The sequence below is a fragment of the Protomyctophum bolini genome (genome assembly GCF_963924005.1).
Source record: "Protomyctophum bolini genome assembly, chromosome: 4".
NCBI classification, from domain to species: Eukaryota; Metazoa; Chordata; class Actinopteri; order Myctophiformes; family Myctophidae; genus Protomyctophum; species Protomyctophum bolini.
The window spans coordinates 28,109,693-28,133,723 of record NC_137865.1 but is presented as its reverse complement, the minus strand read 5'-3'; the positions used below and the strand labels follow the sequence as shown (position 1 = coordinate 28,133,723).

The 24,031-nt window shown below is 42.1% G+C and overlaps 4 protein-coding genes across 4 annotated transcripts; 2 read left to right on the top strand and 2 right to left on the bottom strand.

The window, feature by feature from the left end:
• Nucleotides 1–844: 844 nt before the first annotated feature.
• Nucleotides 845–6,500, bottom strand: LOC308313691 (uncharacterized protein). The gene is made up of 12 exons (XM_080760965.1): nt 6,468–6,500; nt 5,031–5,674; nt 4,711–4,770; nt 4,545–4,597; nt 4,280–4,424; nt 3,754–4,136; nt 3,203–3,431; nt 2,811–2,925; nt 2,592–2,712; nt 2,397–2,508; nt 1,269–1,381; nt 845–1,159 (listed from the first exon to the last, which is right to left on the bottom strand). Exons 2-12 carry the CDS (start codon nt 5,655–5,657, stop codon nt 1,090–1,092), a joined length of 2,028 nt encoding a protein of 675 aa, XP_080617091.1. The 5' UTR covers nt 5,658–5,674; nt 6,468–6,500; the 3' UTR covers nt 845–1,089.
• Nucleotides 6,413–9,383, top strand: ch25hl1.2 (cholesterol 25-hydroxylase like 1, tandem duplicate 2; the record flags this gene model as incomplete). The annotated part of the gene is made up of 2 exons (XM_080762156.1): nt 6,413–6,528; nt 7,441–9,383. Coding segments are annotated over 2 exons (762 nt in total), but the record flags the coding sequence as incomplete, so codon positions are not given.
• Nucleotides 9,384–10,883: 1,500 nt separating this feature from the next.
• Nucleotides 10,884–14,045, bottom strand: LOC308314525 (ribosome quality control complex subunit NEMF-like; the record flags this gene model as incomplete). Its single annotated transcript, XM_080762155.1, has 1 exon — nt 10,884–14,045. The coding sequence occupies one exon, from the start codon at nt 14,043–14,045 to the stop codon at nt 10,884–10,886; it is 3,162 nt and encodes a 1,053-aa protein (XP_080618281.1).
• Nucleotides 14,046–16,012: 1,967 nt separating this feature from the next.
• Nucleotides 16,013–23,782, top strand: tspan3a (tetraspanin 3a). The gene is made up of 7 exons (XM_080761600.1): nt 16,013–16,194; nt 16,561–16,752; nt 17,075–17,149; nt 17,345–17,446; nt 17,590–17,742; nt 17,954–18,037; nt 22,929–23,782. The coding sequence occupies exons 1-7, from the start codon at nt 16,132–16,134 to the stop codon at nt 23,019–23,021; spliced, it is 762 nt and encodes a 253-aa protein (XP_080617726.1). The 5' UTR covers nt 16,013–16,131; the 3' UTR covers nt 23,022–23,782.
• The last annotated feature ends 249 nt before the right edge of the window (nt 23,783–24,031 follow it).

The following is a 24,031-nucleotide window of genomic DNA, read 5'->3' as shown; positions in this document are numbered from 1 at the left end:
CTTAAAATAAGTTGTCCCGTTTCTCAGGAAATTGAATATTCACATGGCATATGGTGTTGAAATAAAATGTTGAGCTTTGGGATTAAAATTTTCAATTTTCAGTGTCTGAACTCTACTTGAACTCTTCTTATCAGTGTACGAGCACACATGACCCTATAGCTAATTTAAGGGACTTGTTTTCCCCATAGAAATGGAATGGACTCCTTAAAATAAGTTGTCCCGTTTCTCAGGAAATTGAATATTCACATGGCATATGGTGTTGAAATAAAATGTTGAGCTTTAGGATTTAAAATTTCAATTTTCAGTGTCTGAACTCTTCTTGAACTCTTCTTATCAGTGTACGAGCACACCTGACCCTATATTTCAATAAAAGTAAGATAATGTCAGACACCATTTGATGTCCTGAAAAGGGACCATACACCAAAACTACATGTTAGTGTATTATCATTCTACAGCTACTTGGTACTGAAGTATGTAATTATCGCATTCCATGTATTTATTGTATCCTTGCATCTACATTCTTAGTTTAAGATTATTAAGGACTTGATACAGGAATGCTAGGGTAGTAGTACACACCAACTGACCTTTTAATACATCATTGTGTCCTCTTATCTCGCTACCTGTTTTTTTGTATGTAGATATGCTCATGGTTAAACTCGCAATTAGTGTCTACGCTATTTGTCTTTGCACAGTATAATTATATACACAGTACTGTATTAGCTCAAAGTATTTAATTAAATTGACAATTAAATCCCAACATTTGCAGACAAGATGATAGCGTTTGCAAACAAAGATTTTATTATAATGCCAAAGATGAGCATAGAGTCAAAGCAATGTAATCAATTCCACATTTATTATGTTTATATCAAATATACATGATCAGATCCCATGAGGACTGACCTTCAAGTGAGGATATTAAATGTGCTCACTTGAGGTCTGTCTTTGATGCTTTGCAGACTCAAATGACAAATCATGAATTCACAATAACGTATCATTAATTGATTCAGACAATTGGGCATTATTTCATTGAAATGCAGCATTGAAAATGGTCACCATAGGTCAGTGAGTGTGGTTCTGTTTTCCTTTGGACTATTTCTTTTCACTGGCTGCTTTCCGTGACACCGTCTTGTTAGTGTTGGCGTATTTATGTCGATCATTTCTGTTAATTAACATTGGTGGAACGATATAAAATTAGTGATTAGTTGTATTGCTTTTTATTAAAATCTTGTGTACCACATCTAAACAATGAGGAAGAAATGCATATGTACCTGTTCATTTTTACTTTGCTTCTGCAGCCTAGCCCACCCTCCCAGTATCTGGTGCCAGTTCCTCTTGTCATCATTCCTCCACAGGCAATGCACGGCTTTTCATTGGTGTACGGCTGTGGCAATAAACATTTTACATGTTGGGATTACATTGTATAGGCCTGGTGTACTTTCCACCCCCATTTTCACTGGATCTTGCTGACGCTGAACCCTTAATTGCTCCCGATGTGCAGGTTGTATTGGTGCCTTGCATGGTTTCCTCCGCCATCAGTGTATGAATGTGTGTGTGAATGGGTGAATGTAATCCATAATCTATGTAAAGCGCTTTGGATAAAAGTGCTATATAAATGTACCATTTACCAGTGTGCACATTTGTCTGTTACTTCTTTATATTGAACTAGGAATATAGAGCGTCGCAGTCCTGCCCCCTTTCAGAGGGGCACCAGGAAATAATTCCCCATTCATTTAAATAATTCCCCATTCATTTTCCCAATAGATGTTTCAAAAAGTATTTATTTAAAGACCTTAAAGCTGCAATAAGCAATATTATGTCAATTTTAATTTTGTTTTCTTTGGTATTCAGACAGCCAGCAATGGGTAAAACGCTCCCAAAAGAATTTAGTCTCTGTGACACATCTAGGGGCCACAATCTGCATTCAAAGATGTTCCTAGAAGCTTTGTCATTGGTCGAAAAATGTTAGTGCAGATTGTGGCCCCTAGATGTGTCAGATACTAAATTTGTTTTTGGAAGCATTTTACTCTTTGCTGGCTGTCTGAATACCCCTCCCCAAAAAAGAGTTGACAAATCATGACAATAAACAATATTTCTTGGGCCGAAAAAAATTAAATAAAAAAAGTGTTGTACCCTGCCCTTTTGTTCGTCTTTCTAATGATCTGTTCAGCCCCCCAAAAAAATTGTTTATTGTCATGAATTGTCAACTCAGCTGTTGGCTTTGTCCGAGGCTTTAAAGGTCTTTAAATAAATACTTTTTTAAACGCCTATGGGGAATATGAATGGCGAATTATTTCCTGGTGCTCTCGTCGTTCTGAAAGGGGGTGGTACTGCGACGCTCTATTTATTAGTTGCATCTATTGACTAGGCACCGGCTAGGCCTAGGCGCCTTAGTTTACCTGCTCTTTGGCACAGTGGCCACAGATCATCCTTGTGGCTAGTTCCATGAGGTGGTCCTGGTCCTCATCGTGGCACACATCACATGCATAGGCCCGGCCACAGCAAGGAAACCTGAGGACCAAAGATTATTGCTTACTTCTACAGATGGTGCTCCAACTCAACAATGCACAATTAATCAAAATATGGTCCAATACCTAAGCCAGCGCCGGCTTTGTTTATAATGTTTGCAGGTTCCATTTTCTGGCAGTGGCTTCCCTTTTTGCACAGCAGGGTCTCTTATGTTCCTCCGATTGTTCAGAGCATAACCACTCGAGCCTGTGCACAAAACAAATATCTGTGATAAATGCTGTACTGCATGTACGATATGTGCTTTTGTAAAAGCCACTTAGCTAGCATTATATTCAGTCTCCTACCTGCTGTGTTGGAACGTGGCTGAATGTACTGGAATCTTGTGCTATCAGTGAGGAAACTGAGTTTGCTGTGGCAGTGCTCACAATTAAACTCCTTATTCTGACCGTAGGAGAGGCTCTGTGGAAAAACAAATCACACTGTGTGAAGTGAGGGGCGCTCTTATCATCATACATCACATTCCATGCTCAGCGAAACAGCTGAGCACATTCCGTGCTCAAACGGACAGACACACGTAAACAAAGCTGTGCATAGGAGGGGCTAGCGCTCCTCAAAAATGCTATCTCAGGTTTAGAGTAGACCTCATAAATTAGTATACTGTAAATAAATGAGCAATGATGCTTGTCATTTCAAAACTAAAAAGGATGAGGCAACCGAATAAGTCTAGTGTCATCACCTGCATAGGGCAATCCTGGGAACAGCTCAGGCATCCAAATGTGAGCTCACATTCCTGAAGCACGAGGTCAACTGGAGTGGCATTGTTCAGATCCAGGTAGCCAAGGACGTCACTGTAGTGGTGGAGCATGCTGGGCCTGAATGTGGCACTGATGCTAGCACTGCACTTCTCACACTGAGCCACGCAAGGAGTCCTCCCACTCAAAGTCAGGTCTGCCGTCACCTTACACCTTGCAGAGAGAGAGTGCGTGACCCACAATCACAGTTCACATTCCTTAACTGACCATATATTCGGTGTTGGTGAAATGGTGATAAATATCGTCGAGACGATACAAAATGTCGTATATATCGTAATACAGTGAATGCACATTCTGATTTGCAGTTCTAGACTATACTGGTCTGTTACTCCTTTTTTGTTGTTGTTGAATAACCATGAAAAATAATCGTGATACTGCTTGAAAAATAATTGTGATTATTATATATTTTTCCATATAGTCCACATTCTCATCTTGTACAAATAGTGTTGTGCTCTGAGGACCTCTCTTTTCTTACCTATTGCACTGCAGACAAACGGTGATACGTCTGGCCACTACGGTAGCTGTGCCCTCTCCCAGCCTCAGGCCCAGTAGCTTTACCTCCGTGCCTCTGCGGGGCTCACTGATCTTAATGTTCTCCACTAGATGATGAGACTGGTCGCCTTCCTCCTGTTGTTCATCATCACAGACTGTTCTCCCCTGATCCACTGCTCTCCCATCCACTGCCGTCCCGTTTCCTTCTCTCTTCTCACCCTCGCCGTCACCTTCATGGGCAGTGGTGTGGGAGGCAGGGTGCAGTGGGTCATCGCCAACAGCAGGTTCTTTGCAGACTGATGCCTGGAGCTCCTGGTATGGCACAAACTGTAATCCAGCTCGCTCTAACTCCACATCTTTTTTCAACTGTGGGAAAATTTATAAAGATGAGATCAGATTGAAACAATGTTCATGCGAGTAATAATACAGACAGACACAACATTAATGGGCTTGGAGGCAAGTTATTATGAAATGACCTGGAATACTCCCACATGGGGCCAGAGTCTCACCTGTCTGGCTCCCTCGGTGAAGAGTCTCTCCAAACTACGGTCCAGCCAGCGAATAAATGGTCGGAACAGCAGTTCCACCTTTCCCATCAATTGATTGGTTGCGTGCTTCGCTTGAAGCCACTCCAGTGATGCCTGTTGTACATGCCTACATTTTGTCAAATTGTTGAATATAATGCAGACTTACATACAATAGTATATTGTACTATTGTCTGCAAGTCAAAACATCGAGTAGCCTTTAAGTGCAATTATTGTACAATTCTTGTACCTTCCCATTACTGATGGCAGATCCTGATCAGTTGGTATGTCTAATGTGAAAATCTGAAGAGCATAAAGCTGTGTTATTTCAGGGTTACATGAGTCAAATATGAATATCCTTTGTTTACAAAATGCCTTGTGATATCATATGTATCATGAGAAGTTATAGTCTTTACCTCCTGAGGATAATTCACTGGGAAGCTCACCATGATATCAATTTCTTTCAGGTCAAAAGGCTGTCAGGGAGTAAGAAGCCATAAGACAGTGAGTGTATTTTAAGATAACATCAGTCTATCCTGACCATAAAATCACATCATTCTAAGTTCAAGTTAAGGCCAGTCAATGATTTACAGGAAATGATAAGCCTTGATGGACTATGACACTGGCAAGTGGCAAATGTAGCATACAAGTGTTAGGGTGAATTTAATGACATATGTACAGTATACCGTCTGTTATCAATAGGAAGAAAATGATTGTAGCGGAAATCAATGTTTACCCAGTCAGGATCAGTGGCCTCAACGGTGGCCCTGTAAAAAGTAACCTGGCCATCACTTCGCTCCTGAATAATAAGCTGGTCATTAGGGAAACGCTTCATCATCTGTTTGATCTCAGTTTCTCGTAACTGCTTGGTGATGTCCTCTGTCAAATCACAGAGCTTCACCTCCTGGAGAACATTAGGACGGGGCACTGACATCTTTTGTGTGGGCCTTCTTTCAGCTGTGGGGGCAGACTGGTCTTCGGCCAGGGGGAACTGTGGCGGATGCCAGAAGCGACATCTATCTTCCATAGCGCAGAAGCCTGACAGAAAGTAACGACAGGGACGCTGACCTGCCCTCTCACGTCTTGCTGTTGTAACAGCCCTTGTGTTCTTGGTAGACTCTCTCGGACCTACACCTCCAGTGCTCTCTGCATCTAGCTGTGTTGTATCTTGCTGACAATCCAGCTTCAGTGTCCCACTTGTCTTGTCCTGGCCAAGTTTGGCATCATCCCTTATGTGGAGAAACCGGCACTTCTTCCCAAAATGGCAATGTCTTCCCTGTGAGAAAAAGCGGCACACTGTTGGCTGTGTGTGGGGACCTCCATGCACTTCATACTCCTTGGTCTCCTTCTTGTCATTCTCCATTGTTTCCAAGATGATGCCTGTGAGAAATATGAATAACACAAAACTAACAAAAGAAAGTAAACATTTGCGGGTTCGGGTCCGATCCCGATTAACTTTGTTGTGTGTCTCCCCCCCATCCCTCTCCCCGATTTGTGGACCCTGTTGTAATTAAGTGTAATGCTTTATCATGGGTTGTCCTGATTCGTCATTCATACAGTTTTTGTATGGACTTGTGCTTTCGTTTGAAATGTACCCATTCTGCATACTGTGAAATAATAAAAAAAAAATCAATACTGTCTACCAACTGTACTTCTATCAATAAACAAAAAGAAAAAAGAAAAAAGAAAAGAAAGTAAACATTGTGATCCGGTCTAGAGCCCGCCTTCTATACATCTTGCACAAGCTTTCCGTATCCGGACTCTAGACCGGTTCACCAACAGCAACCACCAGCTAGCGGCTTGATCAGCTCTGTCAACTGGACGAGTAATAAGCGACACAATTCACATGATTAGATGATCGATGATTGGATATTTTAACGGTTAGGTTCGGGGATATAAATGCATGCCTTCAAATCTAGATTATCTATGCGTGAGAATACATTTAGTTAATATGAGACCAAGACTGCTACACAGCTTTAAAGTTGTAGCTCCTCAGCTACAGCGAGATTCTGAATTCACCACAGCTGTCCATGCAGTATCCTTGTGTGCCTTTAAAATATGATCTACTAAGTAAATCCTATTTTAAATGAAGTCTAATCTACTTCATTTATAATAATAACATTAAATTGTAGACGGTCATGCAATTACGTTAGACAAAACACCAACTACTTACGTGTTGCAGTGCACTTCACGCTTTCCCTGCTTGCTGTTGTAGACAGAAAACAAATAAAAAGGTATGTTTCTTTTGGTATGTTTTATCGCCCTCTACTGTTTGGGAGGGTTTCTTTCTTTTTTCTTTCTTTCTTTCTTGAACAAACCTAATGATAATAAAAGACTGTCAGGATATTTTTGAGCAATTTAATATTAAAGGGAAGGTGTATGTTGGATTCAACATGTTAATGTGTACTTTCAGACATTTAACTGTCAATATTTAGTAAACTTGACCTTTCACTCTCTGCATGGTCTGCTCTTTTCCCCTATATGCCACACCAAACCTCTTTGCCAAAAATATCCGATCTACAATGCCTCACAGCGCAAGCTTGTACTGTAGATCTGCTATTTTGGGTAAAGTTCTCAGAATAGGGATGATAGGGTTCAAGTGAATAATGGAAAGATTTTTGATTATAATATTTACTAAAATTAACACAAAGATTTGGCAGCCCCACTGTAGTAACACTGAGGACCCCCTAGGGGTCCCCGACCCCCTATTGAAGACCCAATCTTCTCTAGAGAAGGGGTAGAGAAGGTTTTCCATGGCTCTGTATTTGGATGACTATAGCCTGCATGACTATACCCTGAGTGCATTAATAATTTGTAGTACCCCTGTTAGTTGATACCACACAGTCAGAAAAGCTCATGAGACGAAGTCTTTTCTGGTCACTCTTTCTGGCTTAAACTTTCGACATGCTAAAAGATTAGTGTGAGATATCCTACTTGACTGTATAAGAGATGGATCTTGTACATATTGCGTCAGGTCTTTATAAAGAATGGGTAGCAAATGACTCTTTGCTACAGCCGCTCTGGGACACCATGAGGCTTAACTACGTAGACTATTTGAGATCTCCACTTTTTCCCATAATTTTGACAGTGTCTTCATACTTTGTCTTTTGCCTCCCCTTCCTCGTCTGTGACATCATGGGAGACAGATGGACATGGGTCCAGCAGTTCAAGATCCAGCCTAGCCGACGTCCGACCCCCTCGACGCTGCTTCACTCTGCAGGTGTCACCCTGTACAACCATGCGTTCCTCGTGTTCCCAGCATCGGTGGCGCAGTGGGCATGGAGACCACCTGTGGACCTTCCTGACCAGGCTCCCTCCCTATTGGAGCTGATCGCTGGGGTGACGGTAAACCTCCTGCTGTTTGACTTCCAGTACTTTATCTGGCACCTGCTCCACCACAGGATCCGCTGGTTGTACGTCACATTCCACGCCATCCATCACACGTACTCGTCTCCCTTTGCGCTAGCCACTCAGTGTCTTGGCGGCTGGGAGCTGGTAACGGTGGGCCTTTGGACCACGCTGAACCCGGTCATCCTACGATGCCATCTACTCACCACGTGGGTGTTCATGGTGGTGCATGTGTATGTGTCCATAGAAGACCACTGTGGCTATGATTTCCCATGGTCCATGTCTCGTCTGATTCCGTTCGGCATCTATGGAGGGCCCAGCAAACACGACGTGCACCATCAAAAACCTAATTCCAACTTTGCACCCCACTTCACCCACTGGGACAAAATATTTGGCACACATGCTGATTTCAGCTTTGTTAGTCCAATTGTTAAAGAACAATGATACACAAACATGTGAGTGAGGAGGTGAAGGGTGGGTTCATTAGCAAGTAGAATTATATGAACATATGTAATTGCGAATTACTATGAGACCTAGCAGATCATGTCTGTCTGTCTGTCTGTCTGTCTGTGTGTGTGTGTGTGTGTGTGTCTGTGTGTCCCGCTTTTGTGCCCATATATGGAGCTGAGTGATTTGTTTGTGATTGATGCAACACACTCCATATTTGGACGTATAGCTGCTGGGGGCTCCTTATATGGTTATGGCTAACTTAAAAACTTAACTTAAAAATAAATCTTAAAAAACCCCAAATATGTACGAGCTGCGTTCGCTTCCCGCGTTTGCGCGTCTTACTTGTGTGTATGTAATGACATGTGTGTTCTTTCAATCTCCTAACATGAGTTTATAATTTATTTTAATGTATGTGTAATAATGTAATGCCTCCAACTTTCCTGGGCTGGTTGCAGTACTAAAAGCACTGCTAGACTATACCTCTGGGTTCTGGTGTGTCACGTTGCTTTACTTTGAAAGTGATCCTGTGCTTCATAATTAATTTATGCACACCTACATATAGAGTAATGTAGGTGTGCATAAGTAATGTGCCACCGTGCCAGAAAATAGCAGCCAGGAGAATGAGACTAGCAGGACACTGCCAAAGGCATCAAGAACTGCCAGCCAGCAAACTGGTGCTCTGGGAACCAACACACGGGCATCAATCACGAGGACGCCCCGCGCTAACATACGTGGATGTACTCAAGAGCGATGCAGGAGTGCAAAGTACCAACGAACTGGCCAGATGTATGGAGAATCGGGATGACTGGAAACGACGATGGAGGGCTCGTCTGAGGACGACCTAGAGTGCCCCCTATTTTAGATTTTTGAGTCTCCTCTGTCCTCCTCCTTTTCCCAACAATTATAAGAAAATAAATTAAAACATGTAGTAAATGAAAAAACCCTCACGGACAATATCAGTCACCACCAGTGACTCAATGAATTACAATGGGTTTGTATAGGAAGGGAACGGGGCAGCAAAATTATTATCAAATATATAAATAGTACTGAATCGCACTTAAAAACGGTCTAGGGTGTTCACATAAATCTGAATAGATTTATGTGAACAGATTGAAAATACCAAAAGTTTTTTTGAAGGTGAAATATCCCTTTAAAGAACATGGTACCTACTAGTTCTGTATGGTTCTGTAATTTAAATTAGGAGCACTTATTTGAGTGAGTATTTTCTTCAATTACCTAGATGTCAGCCAAATACATTCAATCTACATAGCATATATTTTTGCTTTTCACTTGAAAACACCTGACACCCATGTGTGCACAGAAGTGCAGCTGTTTAATGTAGCACCCTTGCATTTCGTTTTTAAGAATTTATCCTTTATTTTTCATATTCAATTATTGACTTATTCGGTTTGCAATATTTTAATTAGCAGTCTATAATAAAATGTAAAGTTGCCTACTACTGTACCTGATCTATGTGGGGCCTTTTTTATTCAGCTTCTGAAATTCAGGGTCAGGCTCTGGAACAGTGGGTGGCCCAATTTTCTAGAGGGCCCCTGGGTCTGGGCCGACAGGGCGAAGGGCACTGAACGGTACTTTTTCTGGCACCTGCTCCACCAAAGGATCTGCCCGCTGGTTGTAAGTCACATTCCACACCATCCATCACATGTACTCATTTCCCTTTGCTTTGGCAATTCAGTGTCTTGGGGGCTGGGAACTGGTAAGTGGGTTTTTGGTCGACTCTACGCTGAACCTGAAATGCCATCTACTCACCACGTCGGTGTTCCTTTGGTGCATGTGTGTATGTGTCCATAGAAGACCTCTGCGGCTATGATTTCCCATGGCCCATATCTGTTTCTGTTCTGTTCACCATCAAAACCCAATGCAAGGCTCAATCTCAGACAGGTAACACTTGGTTAAAACTATTACAATATAATTGGCTGATAAGGGTGTATATCACGCCAGAGAAATTTAATAAATTTAGTGTAGATATTCCAGAAACTTGTATCAGATGTGGTAATGACAAAGCACAAAGGTACACATTTCCATTATCTATGGGCACGGGTGTGATTTATATTTTTGTAAGTAATTGTATTTTCTGGTGTTATGTATTGTTCTGTAATATTGTTTGTTTGTATATAAAAAATATATAAATATATTGTTTATAAGACCAATTATTGTCTGTGCTAATTTAACTCTGGTCCATTTGCCTTGGCAGCCATCACTCCCTTGGGTCCCCAGTGATACCCATGCCGTAACTTAATTTTAATAGAAGCGACTGTTGACTATTTCTGTTGTACCTTTGTGTTGAATTTTAATTTGAAATTTGAATAAACTATGATGAAAAAAAGAAAAACTGTAGCTGGACTACATCCAGTGCTGTCTCCTAGCTGCACCTCCATCATTGCCAAGTTGTTTTCCTATATAACCCCATGCTCACATTTAAAATATCACTAGGAAAACTCCCAGGAAAAAGATTCTGGGGAAGTTGGTATGAACCTCTGTTCACATTTTGTCATTATTAATTGTATTGTTTATTTTTTGTCTAGGCCTATGATTGTTTCCTCCTATGCCCAGCTTTGTGTGTGCGACTCTTCTGTTGGGAATCATGTGAAAGTCTGTTCTGTTCTGCTTACTGCTTACTTACTGGTCATTGGTCAATACACATTGCAGTTGAAAAGAGGGACAGGGCTCTAATCTTCTAATTCTGATGGAGATGGATAACATAATGCAGGTCATATATTCAGTTGGCATAAAGCATTCTATACATTGCACATTGACTACTTTCACTCTCTTATTTCTTCTTGGCAGTGATCAGGTTAGGTGCAGACACTTTAACTTTACCTGGCATGTTTTTAGCTATATCTGAATCCTTGACACTGCGGAATAGGTCTTTTTCCCTTTCTGAAACCTCCTTTGCTTTCGAGAAGCTGAAAAGTGCAGTACGGGCAGCTTTGCCTCTCGTTTGAAAGCCTGGTGTCAATTTCACCTTGTGCTTGTAGTTGGACAGGGCGGTGTAGGGGCCGCAAACTGGCACACAGAACAGTAACACGTCATCAGGATGAGGCTGGCCAGTCAGAGAGTTGAGTAGATTATCTTCTTCCGCTCCGGGGTTATCCTGGTCAACACCATCTTCCTTGTCCTCCACTCCAGGCTGGCCCTCCAAGTCCTCTGCTCTCCCTGTCCACTCTGACTTTTTTGCAGAAGCCTCCATACTGCAGGGTTTCTGAGGCGCTTTCTGAAGGACTTTCCCGAGGGGCTCTTCTCTCCCTTTTCCATTGCCAAGTTTTGTCCCCATGTCCTTGTCCTCCTTGCAACCGAACGATCCAAGCTTCATCATCATCAGCTCTCTGTCCTGTTCATCTTGGTCCCTGTACTTCTCCTTCATCTTCTTCAGTTTGTATTTCTGGCCTCTCTTCGGGGGATGCTGGGAGAGTCTTACTTTGTCCTGGGCTCCCTGGTTAACTAATGGGGCAGGTGGTGAGTCCTCAGATATACCCTCAGCTTTGGCCTGGGCCTCAGGACCTCCTATTTTCGGCTTCTTCTTATCCCTTTTCTCTTTGGCAGTCATGTATTTTCTCCTCTGACTGTTTGCATCATCCTCAGCAGTCACTTCGCTTTTGGACCTGTCATTTTGAGTGGTTATATCTGAAAAACTGATCTCGGCACTCTTTAGCTTTTTCTCCTCTCCTTCATCTTTCATGTTGTTTTCTCCTGGTGGCATCACCTCTGTTGTGGATTCCTCAGGAATGATAGACAACACTTTGTTCCCTCTGTCCTCCTCCACTTCTGCCCTTTCCATTTTCTCTCCGTCTACTTCTCTGCCCTCTTCACCCTCTCCATCATCACTGCTGTCATCCCCAATCAGCTCTTCTCCCTCTTCTAGAAGCTCTGCTGAGCTGGAGGTGACCATCTCCATGTCTTCCTCTATGGTCTTCACCCTCCTCTCCCCTTTGTGCCTAAACACAGACTGTTCATCAACCTTGAAGAGAAAACCGAAACCCATCATCAAGTAGGAAGGAGGCAGGAAGTTCTTCTTTCCTCTGATCATGAAACTTCCAGTGGGGAGGTATTCTCCGGTAGGAGCTGTCTTGGACACCTGGTGATGGTGGACCCACCAGGCACTGCTGCTGAACTTACCATCCCAGGCAGCACTGAAACACACAGCCATAGTGCCAGCTTCTGTCAAGGTACGGGGAGGAATAGTATCACCTGAGGGGTTTTTGATGACATAGCTGGCCGCTCCATGGAGGTCTGCATGAAGGTAAACATCACCAGCCCTCAGATAGCGTTTTACAATAATTTCATTCTGTTGTTGGTCCCGGCCTGCTATGACCAAATAATTCTCTGAACTGATGAACCACAAGAATTTTTCAAACCAGTAGACCTTCCTGGCCTTCTGAATATTGATCACAGTCTTTTGTGTTTTTTTAGTTTGATTTGCCTTTTTCTCTGCTGATTTGAAAGCTTTCTGTGCTGCCTCAACGGTCTTCTGTTCTTTTGTTGCAGCACTTCGTTTGTGGTCATAGTATGTTTTGGCATTGGCATAAGCTGACAAGCTGATGTCCAGATCCACCAATATGGGCTTGTTCTTTTGCAGTTTGTTATTTTGTCCGATGTATTTATTCTTGTTTTTCTTGCCTTTGTGCACCTCCTTCTCCTCAGCCACAATGTCCTTGTCCTCTTCCTCGTCATGGTCCTCCTCAGAAATGTATGGGTTCTCCAACAGCATGGTGATATGATTGGTCCGCAGCTTAAGTTCTTTGATGGCACAGGCAACGGGATCTCCTGCAGTCTGGGCTTCCTCGACAATGACGCCTATCTCTTTCCAGCTCATCTGCTTGGCCAGTGCACTGGAGACCATTTGTAAAGCCCTCTCCACCAAAGTTAGGTTCAGCTCCACCAGTTCACCCTTTAATCTGTCCACCTCCTGTGATTGATGCAGGCCTTTCAGCCTCTGTTCATGGTCTCTCTTGACATTGTCCACCTTCTTCAGAACCTGTTTCTCCTGCTGGAAAGATTGTTTGTCAATCTTCTGGCTCTCTGTCTTAGAATGGAACTCATCCACTGCCTTATTAAATGAATCAAACTCCACATAGTGGCTCTTTGCATGTTGTGCATAGAGGAATGGATGGAATTCTTCATACATGAGAAGTTCTTCACAAGGTTTCTCAGGAGATAGGCTTGGCTTCTTTTCACTCTTTTGAATAATGTAACCTTTTCCACTGAAATATTCTGTTTCCTCCATATACTTTTCAGCCATTTGCAGGGCATCCAGGATTTTAGGTGCAACTTCAGCAGCTTCTACATTGCTGTCAACTTTGACGTTGCCCGAGAGACCCACTTCTATCAAACAGTGTTCTATCAGAGTTGCTCCATAGGGAAGATGTGGGTTGAGGACCTTTTTCACGTTCACTCCATTCGGTGCTCCGGAGAGGACTTCAGTGAGACTATCCAAACTGAAGAGAGGTTCAGGGGCCTGGGCGTTCTCTATGGGATATCGCTCTCTCACAGCAATCTTCACATCTTCTGCCTCATCAGTGCGGAACCGCAGTAGTGTCAGGATGATGTACTCATAGTCTGTGAGAATTATGTTACCCCTGTCATAAAGTTCAACTATCAAGTGGTAAGTAGCCTCGTTTGAGCCAAACTGCATGTCAATAATCCTGTCAACTCCAAGCTGTTTAACATGTGTCAGCCGCTTATTCTTCAGATGCTTTCGGCATTTCATGGCAAATCCAGATGGCATGTTATTCTTAGGCCATTCAAAGTCTGTGGAGTGAATACGAATCCCAGACTCGACCAGGAGAGTTACTTTGGTGTCAGGCTTTTGTAGACGGATGAGATAAGTCTTCTTGTCGATGTCATATATGTTGTTTACTCTCAAGTCAAGATATTTGGCATTGATTTCAGCAATGACCGCCCTGATATCCAAAGTATTAAATCTTGATTTCATGGTGTCCTGCAGATATCAAATGAAAAATAAAAAGAACACAATGAATATTGCAAATATAAAAATACCAGCAAGAAACCAATTTATATAGCCAGGTGCCTTAATCATCCACATCACACTGACGTTACGCCTGTAACCTTAGCAACTTGATATCAACAAACATGGAACAGCATAAGGCCTTTTATGATGTGACTGAGGTAAAAGCCATCTAATGTCTGTGAGTCTGTCACACACAGAGTTGGGGTCCGTTACTCAAAAAAGTGATACACGACACATTGCACATTACAAAAGTAATGCCTGGCTTACATTATGTAACTTGATACAATAAAAATGATTTTTAAGGCTGTGTTGTGTTGTTGCTGCTGACCAGAGTGCCCCTGTGCAGACCCCCCCCCCCCCCCCTAGCGCGGGCGTGACCGACCCCGAACACAATAAAGAATAGGCATATAGGTCTTATAACATTTCAGCAGCAGTTGGCACAGCACAGCTCAGCCTGGGCCGGCCGTAAGAACACAATACACTCAGTGCAATAATAATAGTGAGGTAATAAGCACATCAATATCTATAGGCCTAATGTTAGCGCTGGTCCATCCTGTCTGTCTGTCTGTCTGTCTGTCTGTCTGTCTGTCTGTCTGTCTGTCTGTCTGTCTGTCTGTCTGTCTGTCTGTCTGTCTGTCTGTCTGTCTGTAAATACACCAAGTCTCTGTCTCTATGTATGTCTCTGTGTGTGTAATCTACGTAATTTGAGAACCGTTAGCCCTACCGGTTTCAAATTCGACAGGTCGGACCCACGATTGTCCGCCCCAAAAAGGCCTCTGCCCATCGTCCATATATGGAGCTGGCCTGTTCTGACCTCACAACACTCCATATTTGGGCATTCCTGACACAGAACTGCACAAGCTGGCTGCATATACTGCATATTTGGTCATGCCTTTCAAATAACTCCATATATGGGCATAAAAGGGAGACAGACATAATGTCTGGGGGAGGCATGCATTTCCAACTTGCATCGTTCAGAGTAGGCCAGTGCTGAAGACATTGATGAAAATGTATATGAACATCGGTTTAAAAGTGGTGGAGTACAGCATCTTGCAATGGGTCTGGTCCACAAGATTCGATACACCACCAAGATACCCATACCTAGATACTTCCTTAATGTTAACGAAGTCCACACCCACAACACCAGAGGGAGTGCAATGAACCATGTACAGCCCAGATTCGGCACAAACAAGGGACTAAATTATTTTCGCTCCTATGCCACCAAAATGTGGAACGCCCTACCAACAGTCATTAAGACATGCGAATCCCTTGACTCCTTCAAAACCGCTCTCAAAGGGCACCTATACGGACGGCTGCAATTCGAAACTGACCCCCGTAAAATCTGAATCGCCCCCCCTTTTCCCTGTATATGTTTCTTTTCCCTTTTTACCTCCTTTATGATGAATTCCTGTTCTGTTCTTTGTCTATATAGAAGTGTCTATAATTATAGTTGTACGTCTCTAAATGTTTTGATGAATTGAACATGGTGGACACTGGACAGGTGGTCTGGACCCTCTTGTAAACAAGTGTAATGCTTAATTGGGTCGTCCACTCACATTTAACAGTCTTTGTATTGAGTTTGTGCTTGAAATGTACTGTAATTCTGCAAACTGTTAATACATATTTCAATCAAATCAATCAATCAATGAAGTGGTCCTTTAACAATAAACACAGGGCCGACTAGACTTCGGATTTCTCCGCACCGCGGTAAAGCCTGGTAACCTGGTTTTCATTCTCATTTAACCAGTGTGATCCGGTCTAGATCTCCGCCTTTCGTATCCGATCATTTGCACCATGATTTGCTGCACACTCACATACTGTACATGTACGTGTTTCCGTATCTTGTAGAACGAGACCGGATCAACAACCTTGCAAAGCGACTTGATCCACCGAGTACTGCGGTGCGGCTGCGCAGCCTCGGAGCTACGGGAATACATTCAGAGGGGTCGGTCGGGGTATCGGGATGTCAGTGGGCCAGGACAATATGTCTGCATAGAAGAAAAGCCTTTTAACTTTTATAGCAATACCGGATTCCTTCTCGGTATCAGGCATGGGGCAGTGCGGCATAACGTCGTCAAAGACGGTGTTGGTCTTTCTAAATCTGATATTTTGGGTAAGTTTGACCGTTTACCTTTTGACTCTTGGACGTGCGTCACAGAAATAGCTAGCCAGTAGCCGCAAGCTAATGTCAATGTGTAGCCTAGTTGTGAGAACTGACCAAGGGGATTATGTTTAAAAACAAACTTCAGAGACAGGTTGTTCATATAGTCCTAGTAATATGCAAATATGGTAACAAATAAGATACGTGTGTGTGTATAATAAATGCCGTTTGCACATAAACAACAACAAACATGCATGGAAAAAGATTTATCTGCACTTGTTATTGTTAGCAGTCAGTGCAATGAGTGCATGCCACTTTTTACTTAGTCCTATGAAGTTTTGGCAAATGGGAATAGTGTGCTGCCTTCTCAACCCACAGGCAGCAGCTGGTATTTTATGCTATGTTGGCGCCTATGTGTTCATCACATATGATGACTATGACCACTTCTTTGAGGATGTGTATACCTTTATCCCTGCTGTGACCATCATCGCTGTCGGAGCACTCTTGTTCATTATTGGACTTATTGGATGCTGTGCTACAGTACGAGAGAGCTACTGTGGACTTGCAACGGTCAGTGAATATTCAGTGTTGCAAATGTTTTTGTTTTACTATTATATAATGAGACATTTTCAGCTTTTTAAAATGAGGATTACTAATAATAATAGAAATAATTGGGCCACTATGCCACACTCTTTTTTTATTTCATTCTATGTAAATAATGGCTTCCGATGGACAACTCCTGACACAAGGGCAGCAACTAAAACAAAACTGCAATTAGATGAACAGAAAACGTAGCCCCTGCATTTCACCTTTGATGATTAGTTTTACAAATAAACCCCTTCCTTGAGTGCAACTTATCTAATACTCTGTCTAAATATAATATCATCCACAGTTTGTGATCATCCTTCTGCTGGTGTTCATGACAGAAGTGGCTGTGGTGGTTCTTGGATATATTTACAGAGCAAAGGTCAGTCAAGTCAAAACATCATTATTCAAGTGATTTAATCTTTAATTTCTGTTTGACCTCATTACACTGTGTAATCAGTCAACACCTTTCAGATGTGCTGCAAGGAGCAAACTGCTTTTTGGAACATTCTATCAATTGTAAAATAATGCAATCTGTTTTATCTGAAATATCAGCACTCTCCCTGATTGTTGGCAGGTTGAAGATGAGGTTAACGGTTCCATCCGGAACGTGTATGACGAGTACAATGGCACCAACAGTGATGCCCCAAGCCGTGCCATCGACTATGTGCAGAGACAGGTGAGATCCCAATGTTGTGGAGTGAAGACCTAGGCCACAAAATGATATTTTCCCTGTGAACTTGTTTGATAGAATTGTACTGTTGGAACAAAATGACTGCCAAGAAAACTAATCTGGTAATCTTTTCACGGTTACTCCCACAGCTTCAGTGCTGCGGAATCCACAATTACTCGGATTGGATGTACACTCGCTGGTTTAATGAAACTAAAAACAACAGCGTCCCCATTAGCTGCTGCAAAAGTAATACAGAAGCCTGCACTGGATCCCTTGCTCATACTGAAGACCTCTACCCGGAGGTAAAACATTTAATTAGAAACCTTGCATGCACTTCCAAATGAAATGTCCAGGTGCAGGACAATTACAGATGTGCAACATTTTAAAAGAAATAGACTCTGCACTCTGGACTAAAGCTCCTCATTCGACTTGTTTATGGGAGAAACGTTACTGCATACATGTGTATCTTTATTATTGATTGATTGTTGAATAAAATAATGTTTTCATCTTTAGGGATGTGAAGTTCTAGTTGTGAAGAAACTAAAAGAGATCATGATGTATGTCATCTGGGCTGCACTAACATTTGCTGCAATTCAGGTAATTATACTTGGAGATTGGCTAGTTAACATGATCTAGCAGTGACTTAGGACTTGTGGATATGAACTGTCTTATTCCCCCACCATGCCCTTTGAGCTAAAAAGGTATTTAGATTTGCCCGCCCTTTGGTCTTGCCTTTTATTTGAACACAGTCAACTGTCAATTCAGTTGAATCACTGTGGATCTAAGCCTTTTGAGTCATAGTACATAAACCATCTGTCTCTTAGTTCAGAAGACAGACTAGCCTTATTACATGAACATTTTCTGTTTGGCCATTCCAATGTATTTATTTGTGCCACCAAAATCCGTTGTTGGTGTATCATTGCCACAGTGCATATGCACACAGGTGGAGTTAATCCTCTGCATTTACCAATCGTAATTATTACGAGCAGTTGACTTGAGAGCTACTTTCAAAATGACCGGCTCAACAAGATCTACCCACCTAAAGAATTATTAAACCATTCCTGAAAATAGTTTAAATATTTACCTGAGGTGGCTTTGGAATAGCAGAGCTGTTGTTAAATAATTATAGACCATTGTACTTGGAATGGGAAATAGAGGGAGAGAAATGGAATACCGGTAGGTAGGGTTTTTTTTTTAATTAAATTTGTAATGCTACCGACCTTTGTGCACAGCAACACTCTTGAAAACAAAAGATTGCATTGTGGGTTTGAGCTGAAAGGCCCTTTTTGATATCAATCAAGTCACCTCAATTCAAGTTGTAGATGCCAAAAATATCTATATCTATTCTTTATATTTCAATTAAATATTCTTTAGGGGCATGTCATGTGATCTACCTGCACAGCCTATGTGATCTACTGGTAGATCGCAATCTACCTTTTGGGCACCTCTGAGTTAGAGGATGAGTGTCTCAGGGACACTTGACACATACAGTAGAGAGCTGAAGTTCGAACCAACAGTCTGGTTTCCAGACAGCCTTTCTACCTCCAATGAGTCGGTCGGTGCTAGCTTGCCACCATTGGTGTGTGAATGTGGGAAGTGAGGAGGCTGGCGTTGACTGTTCGCCTGTATGTATGAATGAACGAACCATTGTAAAGCCCTTTGAGCACTTGGAAAAGCGCTATAAAATTGCAATTCATTATTATTATTACCCGGTACACACTCAGCTATGTTTTTCTCATTTTGAAAAATGCTTGGTGAGATGTCCTAACGTGAGTCGGGATTGCTGCATATTGCTGGCAATTCGTCACTTTCAAACAAGGATATTTGAACGCTAATTAGGTCATACCCAAGCTGTTACCCAAGCAATTTCCTATAAATGCAGTCTATTCATGTCATTAGGATTGTCATGTTTCATGACTGGAATTTAAAAGTTGAGGTCAAAGAATGTCATATGCTTACATGATTACATCTCACTCATTCATACTTGTAACCCCTTAAAATCCTTTACAATTTACAATTTACAATTTAGGCATTTAGCAGACGCTCTTAATCCAGAGCGACTTACATTAAGCAAGAACAAAAAGCATGGGAATACATCACATAAAGACATTTATCATGAAACATGCGTAGCTAAGAAAGTAACAGTGGAATATCTATAATGAAACTATACATATAAGCTATACATCTATACTACTATGCTACACATATGTACTATGACGTGCTATGACTACATACAATGCACTTATGCTGTCTACATAACATGCTATAAGTCTGTATCAAATGCTATCTAAGTCTACAGAATTGCTATCTAAGGGGGTGGGGTAAGTGCTATGGGCCATGATGGAGTCTGAAAAGGTGGGTTTTCAGACTACGGCGGAAGATTGGGAGTGATGCTGCAGTTCTGACTGCAATGGGAAGTGCATTCCACAGTTTTGGAGCCAGAAGGGAGAAGAGTTTGGGACGTGTGGAGCGTTGTCCCGGCGTTTTTAGTGAGGGTACTTCCAGCTTCCCTGCGTTGGCTGATCTGAGTGAGCGGGAGGGTTTGTAGGGTTCGATCATACTTGCAAGATATGGGGGAGCCATACCTTTGGTTGCTTTGAATGCCAGCATCAGAGTTTTGTATTCTGTGCGGGCACAGAATACAAAACAAGGAGCCAGCTGCAGAAGGTCTGAGAAGATGCTTTGTCCCTCAGCCTTTTTATTTTCTTTTTTACCAGCAAGCTGGTCTATTTTCAGTCGCTGTGCTAGTAGTGATTTAGTTTGTGACATTCTCCTCATTGGCTTTCCTTTAAGCAAATTCCTTTAAGTCTGCACAATGGCATCCCATACCTGGGCGTAAGATCTCCCAGCACAGAATCCAAAATTCAGTGCAACACTCGCTAACTTACAGACAGACAGACAGACAGACACACTACCCTTCACCCTCCGGCAAGAATTTAAATGAACACCTTCAATACGTTTGTCACACAAACTAAAGCAAGAACTCTTAGGGCCGATTCATACTCCTATTTTACCGCTGTTTCGGCGCTGTAGTGCCAAAATGATTTCGGCTCGTCAGAAATTTTCAGTAGCACAGAAGAGCCGACTTTAGGACGGTACCTGCCCCCCCGAACCTCAAATGACGTCAAATTGTAGGCTCTACAGCGCCGAACCGACTTTTATTCGGCTCTAAAATAGGAGTATTAATCGGCCCTTACAGGCACACACAATCCAACATAAAATAACTTACAACTACTAAGCTTCTAATACAAACTGCTGAATTAAATAACATATTTAACTCCTTTGAACACTCCTGAGACATACTAGAGACATAGTGAGTTTCATTCTTATTAATATAATGAATTGTATTGTATATTGTATTGTAGCTGCAAAGTTTCTATTTCTTTCCTGTTCTTTTTTTCTCTTTGTTTCTTTAATTCTCTTTTTCATGGAGTGTAGCTATCAATTGTTAAACATTTTCACGCCAATCCCTGTTAAAAGAAGGAATGCCAGCACTCATTGAATGTCCATTGAATGTTTATTGTCGCCACCATGCCGAAAAAAAACAATTTTTTAATATTACTACTTAATATTCTGTCCCCCCGCAAATCGTTACATACTATCTCTATAGTCATGTGTTCAAGCCGGATCTGTCCGATATTTCATATTCCTAATTGGCTAACATTGGCTTTCAAAGTTTGCAGGATTGACCCGTTTTGAACAAAAAGCCTCAAATCATGAACGCAGCGTGCAATTTACGTGAAATCTTTCACAGACTTTCCTACTAGGCTCAGGAATATATCCCACCCTTATCACATTGGCCAGTTATAGCGCCACCATCAGGTGGATTTTTGCTAAACACATTTTTGGAACAAAATGCCTCAAATCATGAACGCAGCGTGCAATTTACGTGAAATCTTTCACAGACTTTCCTACTAGGCTGAGGAATATATCCCACCCTTATCACATTGGCCAGTTATAGCGCCACCAACAGGTGGATTTTTGCAAAACACATTTTTTAAACAAAATGCCTCAAATCATCCAATTGCCAAATGGAAGCATAGGATACGATAAATTATATACTATCAGAGCTAACATTTGGCCCAAAAACATATTAAAGCAAGGGGGTGGCCCATTCATTGGGCGGCCCACTGGACATAACGCCAGTCCAGGCCTGTTAATCACCGAGTTTGCAAAGCAGTGCTTCGAACGATGATGTCATGTTGTTCTGTTTAACTTTCAATGTGATGTGATTTACAACTTGTGCCGGCGGAAGTGTCATCCTCTTTCAAGAAAGAGGGGCAGAGCAGAGGAGGAAAAGCCTTCTTGCTCTCTGCTGCCAAAGGTGGCCAGGGGTACTTTTCTCCGACTGCGTTGTGTCATTGCCTTGCGTGGGATTGGGATTTGCCCCCAGACGGACGGATCACGTAAGGGACGGACTGGAGGGGAGACATTTCTCTCATCCTCAGTTGCTTGGTGCTTCTTGCGTCGATTACGTTCGACTCTGTAAAGCACTTTAGACGCCCTGAGGGTGAGAAGCGACCAAGGTCGTGTGCACGCATCCACCTGGGTGACGGCAGACTGCTAGGCGACCCTCTGGCGCTTTGGCATGGGGGGGTCAGTCAGATCAACATATGGAATGTCAGAACAGGAAGGACGGGTGGGAAAGGATCAACATGGAATGTCAGATCCGATCAGCTCCATATATGGCGCTCTAAGGGTTTGAGGTCAGATGTAGAGTTGCTGGCCGGCTCCATATATGCAGATCGAGGTGATGATCCAGTCTTCTCCATGTATGGTTATCCAGGGTTAGTTGAAGTCTGTGTCGTGATCTTCGTATATGGAGGTGTGATGTGATGTCATGAGTCGTGACTCGTGAGTGACCATATATGGAGGTATGATGTCACGAGACGTGACCATATATGGAGGCGTGGTGTGACGCACAGAAATACAGGTTTTCATAGTAAATGCGACCTACAGTCGCAATAATTATTTATGTTTAGGTTTGTTTCATTATGTAATAAGGGGCTCATCTGTGCACGTAACAGCATGTAAGTTGGCTCATTTGCAGTATTAGCTCTTAGCTGTAGAGGTTTTTGTCCCAAAGACTTCCCTGTTAGCCGAGTTTTTCCCCTTGTCTCAGCTCTTATTGTCTCTTGTGTGATTTAATGTTTTTGGTAGATTGGAAACTGGCTGATCGACTAGTTATTGGCTCAGTGTTTAGTTGAATAAAAATAAGCTAATAGTGTTAAGTTTTACATTTGGCAAAGTGGCTTGTTAAAATACTAGTGAAAAATGTGTTTATAAAGCCCTAGTGCTGCATTGCCATGACAATACTGGCAGGGGGGCATTATAGGTCTGTGTACAATAGTCCAATGGAACCTAGGATGTTTGCGATAAGATGCCACAATTTCAATCTACATGGCGTTTTGAGAAAAATGTTATGCACATGTGTATACATTGGCTTAATCTTCAGCCGCCTTACAACTTGATATTCCCTGTCTCTCAGATGCTGGGGATGCTGTGTGCATGTGTGGTGCTCTGCAGGTGGAGCCGAGACCCCGCCTACGAACTACTCATCACTGGGGGAACCTACGCATAAAGGTTCCTAACAATAACACGTTCACAGACGTGCACTAAGAGTGACTTAAACCGGTTTTGACCGAGAACATGAAAACAAACTATTTTACATACACTAACATCTTACCTTTTTTCTCCTTTTACCTTTTGTTTTTCAAAAAGCTATTGGCCAAATTATTTGGTCAATGGGGAATGAGATTTTACATGTAATCTGCTGCTGTGACTACTATACCTAAGTTTTACCCTTTGTTTGAGGTAAGTTAGAATGTGGTCGCTGGACCTTATACTGTATAGAATATGTGGACTGGGTACTTTCCTCATATGTCAGTTTGCACTATGTCTGTGTGTATGGTTTTGCAGTATTTTATAAATATTTAAATATAGTGTAGTAGAGAGTGAAAGACCTTCCCCATGTGTAGTCTCCCCTGTATCTGAATTACTGCTATTACTACTGGTTTGAGTGTAACCAACAAGCAGTACGTGTTCTGTTACTGTAAACGGCAAAATAGGCGACATGAGGCCAGGTCCTTTGGGCCTGGTACTTTGAAATAATAAATATTACTTTACTCATCAGATCTTTCAGACAAAAATGTGGGCCGCAATTCTACTCAGTACATCTACAATTTGACATGCAATCTAAAATGCTGTAGAGGTTTTGTTTATTGTTTCAGCAGCCTACTGAATGTAGTTTTAGAGGTTTGACAATATGTCGCCATAGACTCAAGAATGTAAATGAACTGTAGGGAAATTTGAAGGAAAAATGAATAAAACATGTTACTCAGACTCACATGTGTACTTGTGCTTTACTTCATTGAAGTGCTGGTATACACAACAGAGCTTAGTTTAATGAACATTCAAGTTGTAGTTTTCTCTACACCAGTGAGAGAAGTGTCATGGACCCCCAAATTGATGTGAATGTGGCTGTGGACCCTCATCTGAAAATATTTGATGCCAGGAACCCCATAAAGAGATGTGTACCGCAGGCGTTTGTTTAGAATGATTGGCTATTTTTATATAGTATTAGGTTAAACT

Excerpts from the sequence above, each read along its gene's own strand:
- LOC308313691 (XM_080760965.1), bottom strand. The coding sequence starts at position 5,657 with ATGGAGAATGACAAGAAGGAGACCAAGGAGTATGAAGTGCATGGAGGT. Across the intron at positions 3,432-3,753 it reads GTTTGTCTGCAGTGCAATAG|GTGTAAGGTGACGGCAGACC; the intron begins GTAAGAAAAGAG and ends TCTCTCTGCAAG. Across the intron at positions 2,926-3,202 it reads CCCAGGATTGCCCTATGCAG|AGCCTCTCCTACGGTCAGAA; the intron begins GTGATGACACTA and ends GTTTTTCCACAG.
- tspan3a (XM_080761600.1), top strand. The coding sequence starts at position 16,132 with ATGGGGCAGTGCGGCATAACGTCGTCAAAGACGGTGTTGGTCTTTCTA. Across the intron at positions 16,195-16,560 it reads TTCTAAATCTGATATTTTGG|GCAGCAGCTGGTATTTTATG; the intron begins GTAAGTTTGACC and ends CTCAACCCACAG. Across the intron at positions 16,753-17,074 it reads GCTACTGTGGACTTGCAACG|TTTGTGATCATCCTTCTGCT; the intron begins GTCAGTGAATAT and ends TATCATCCACAG.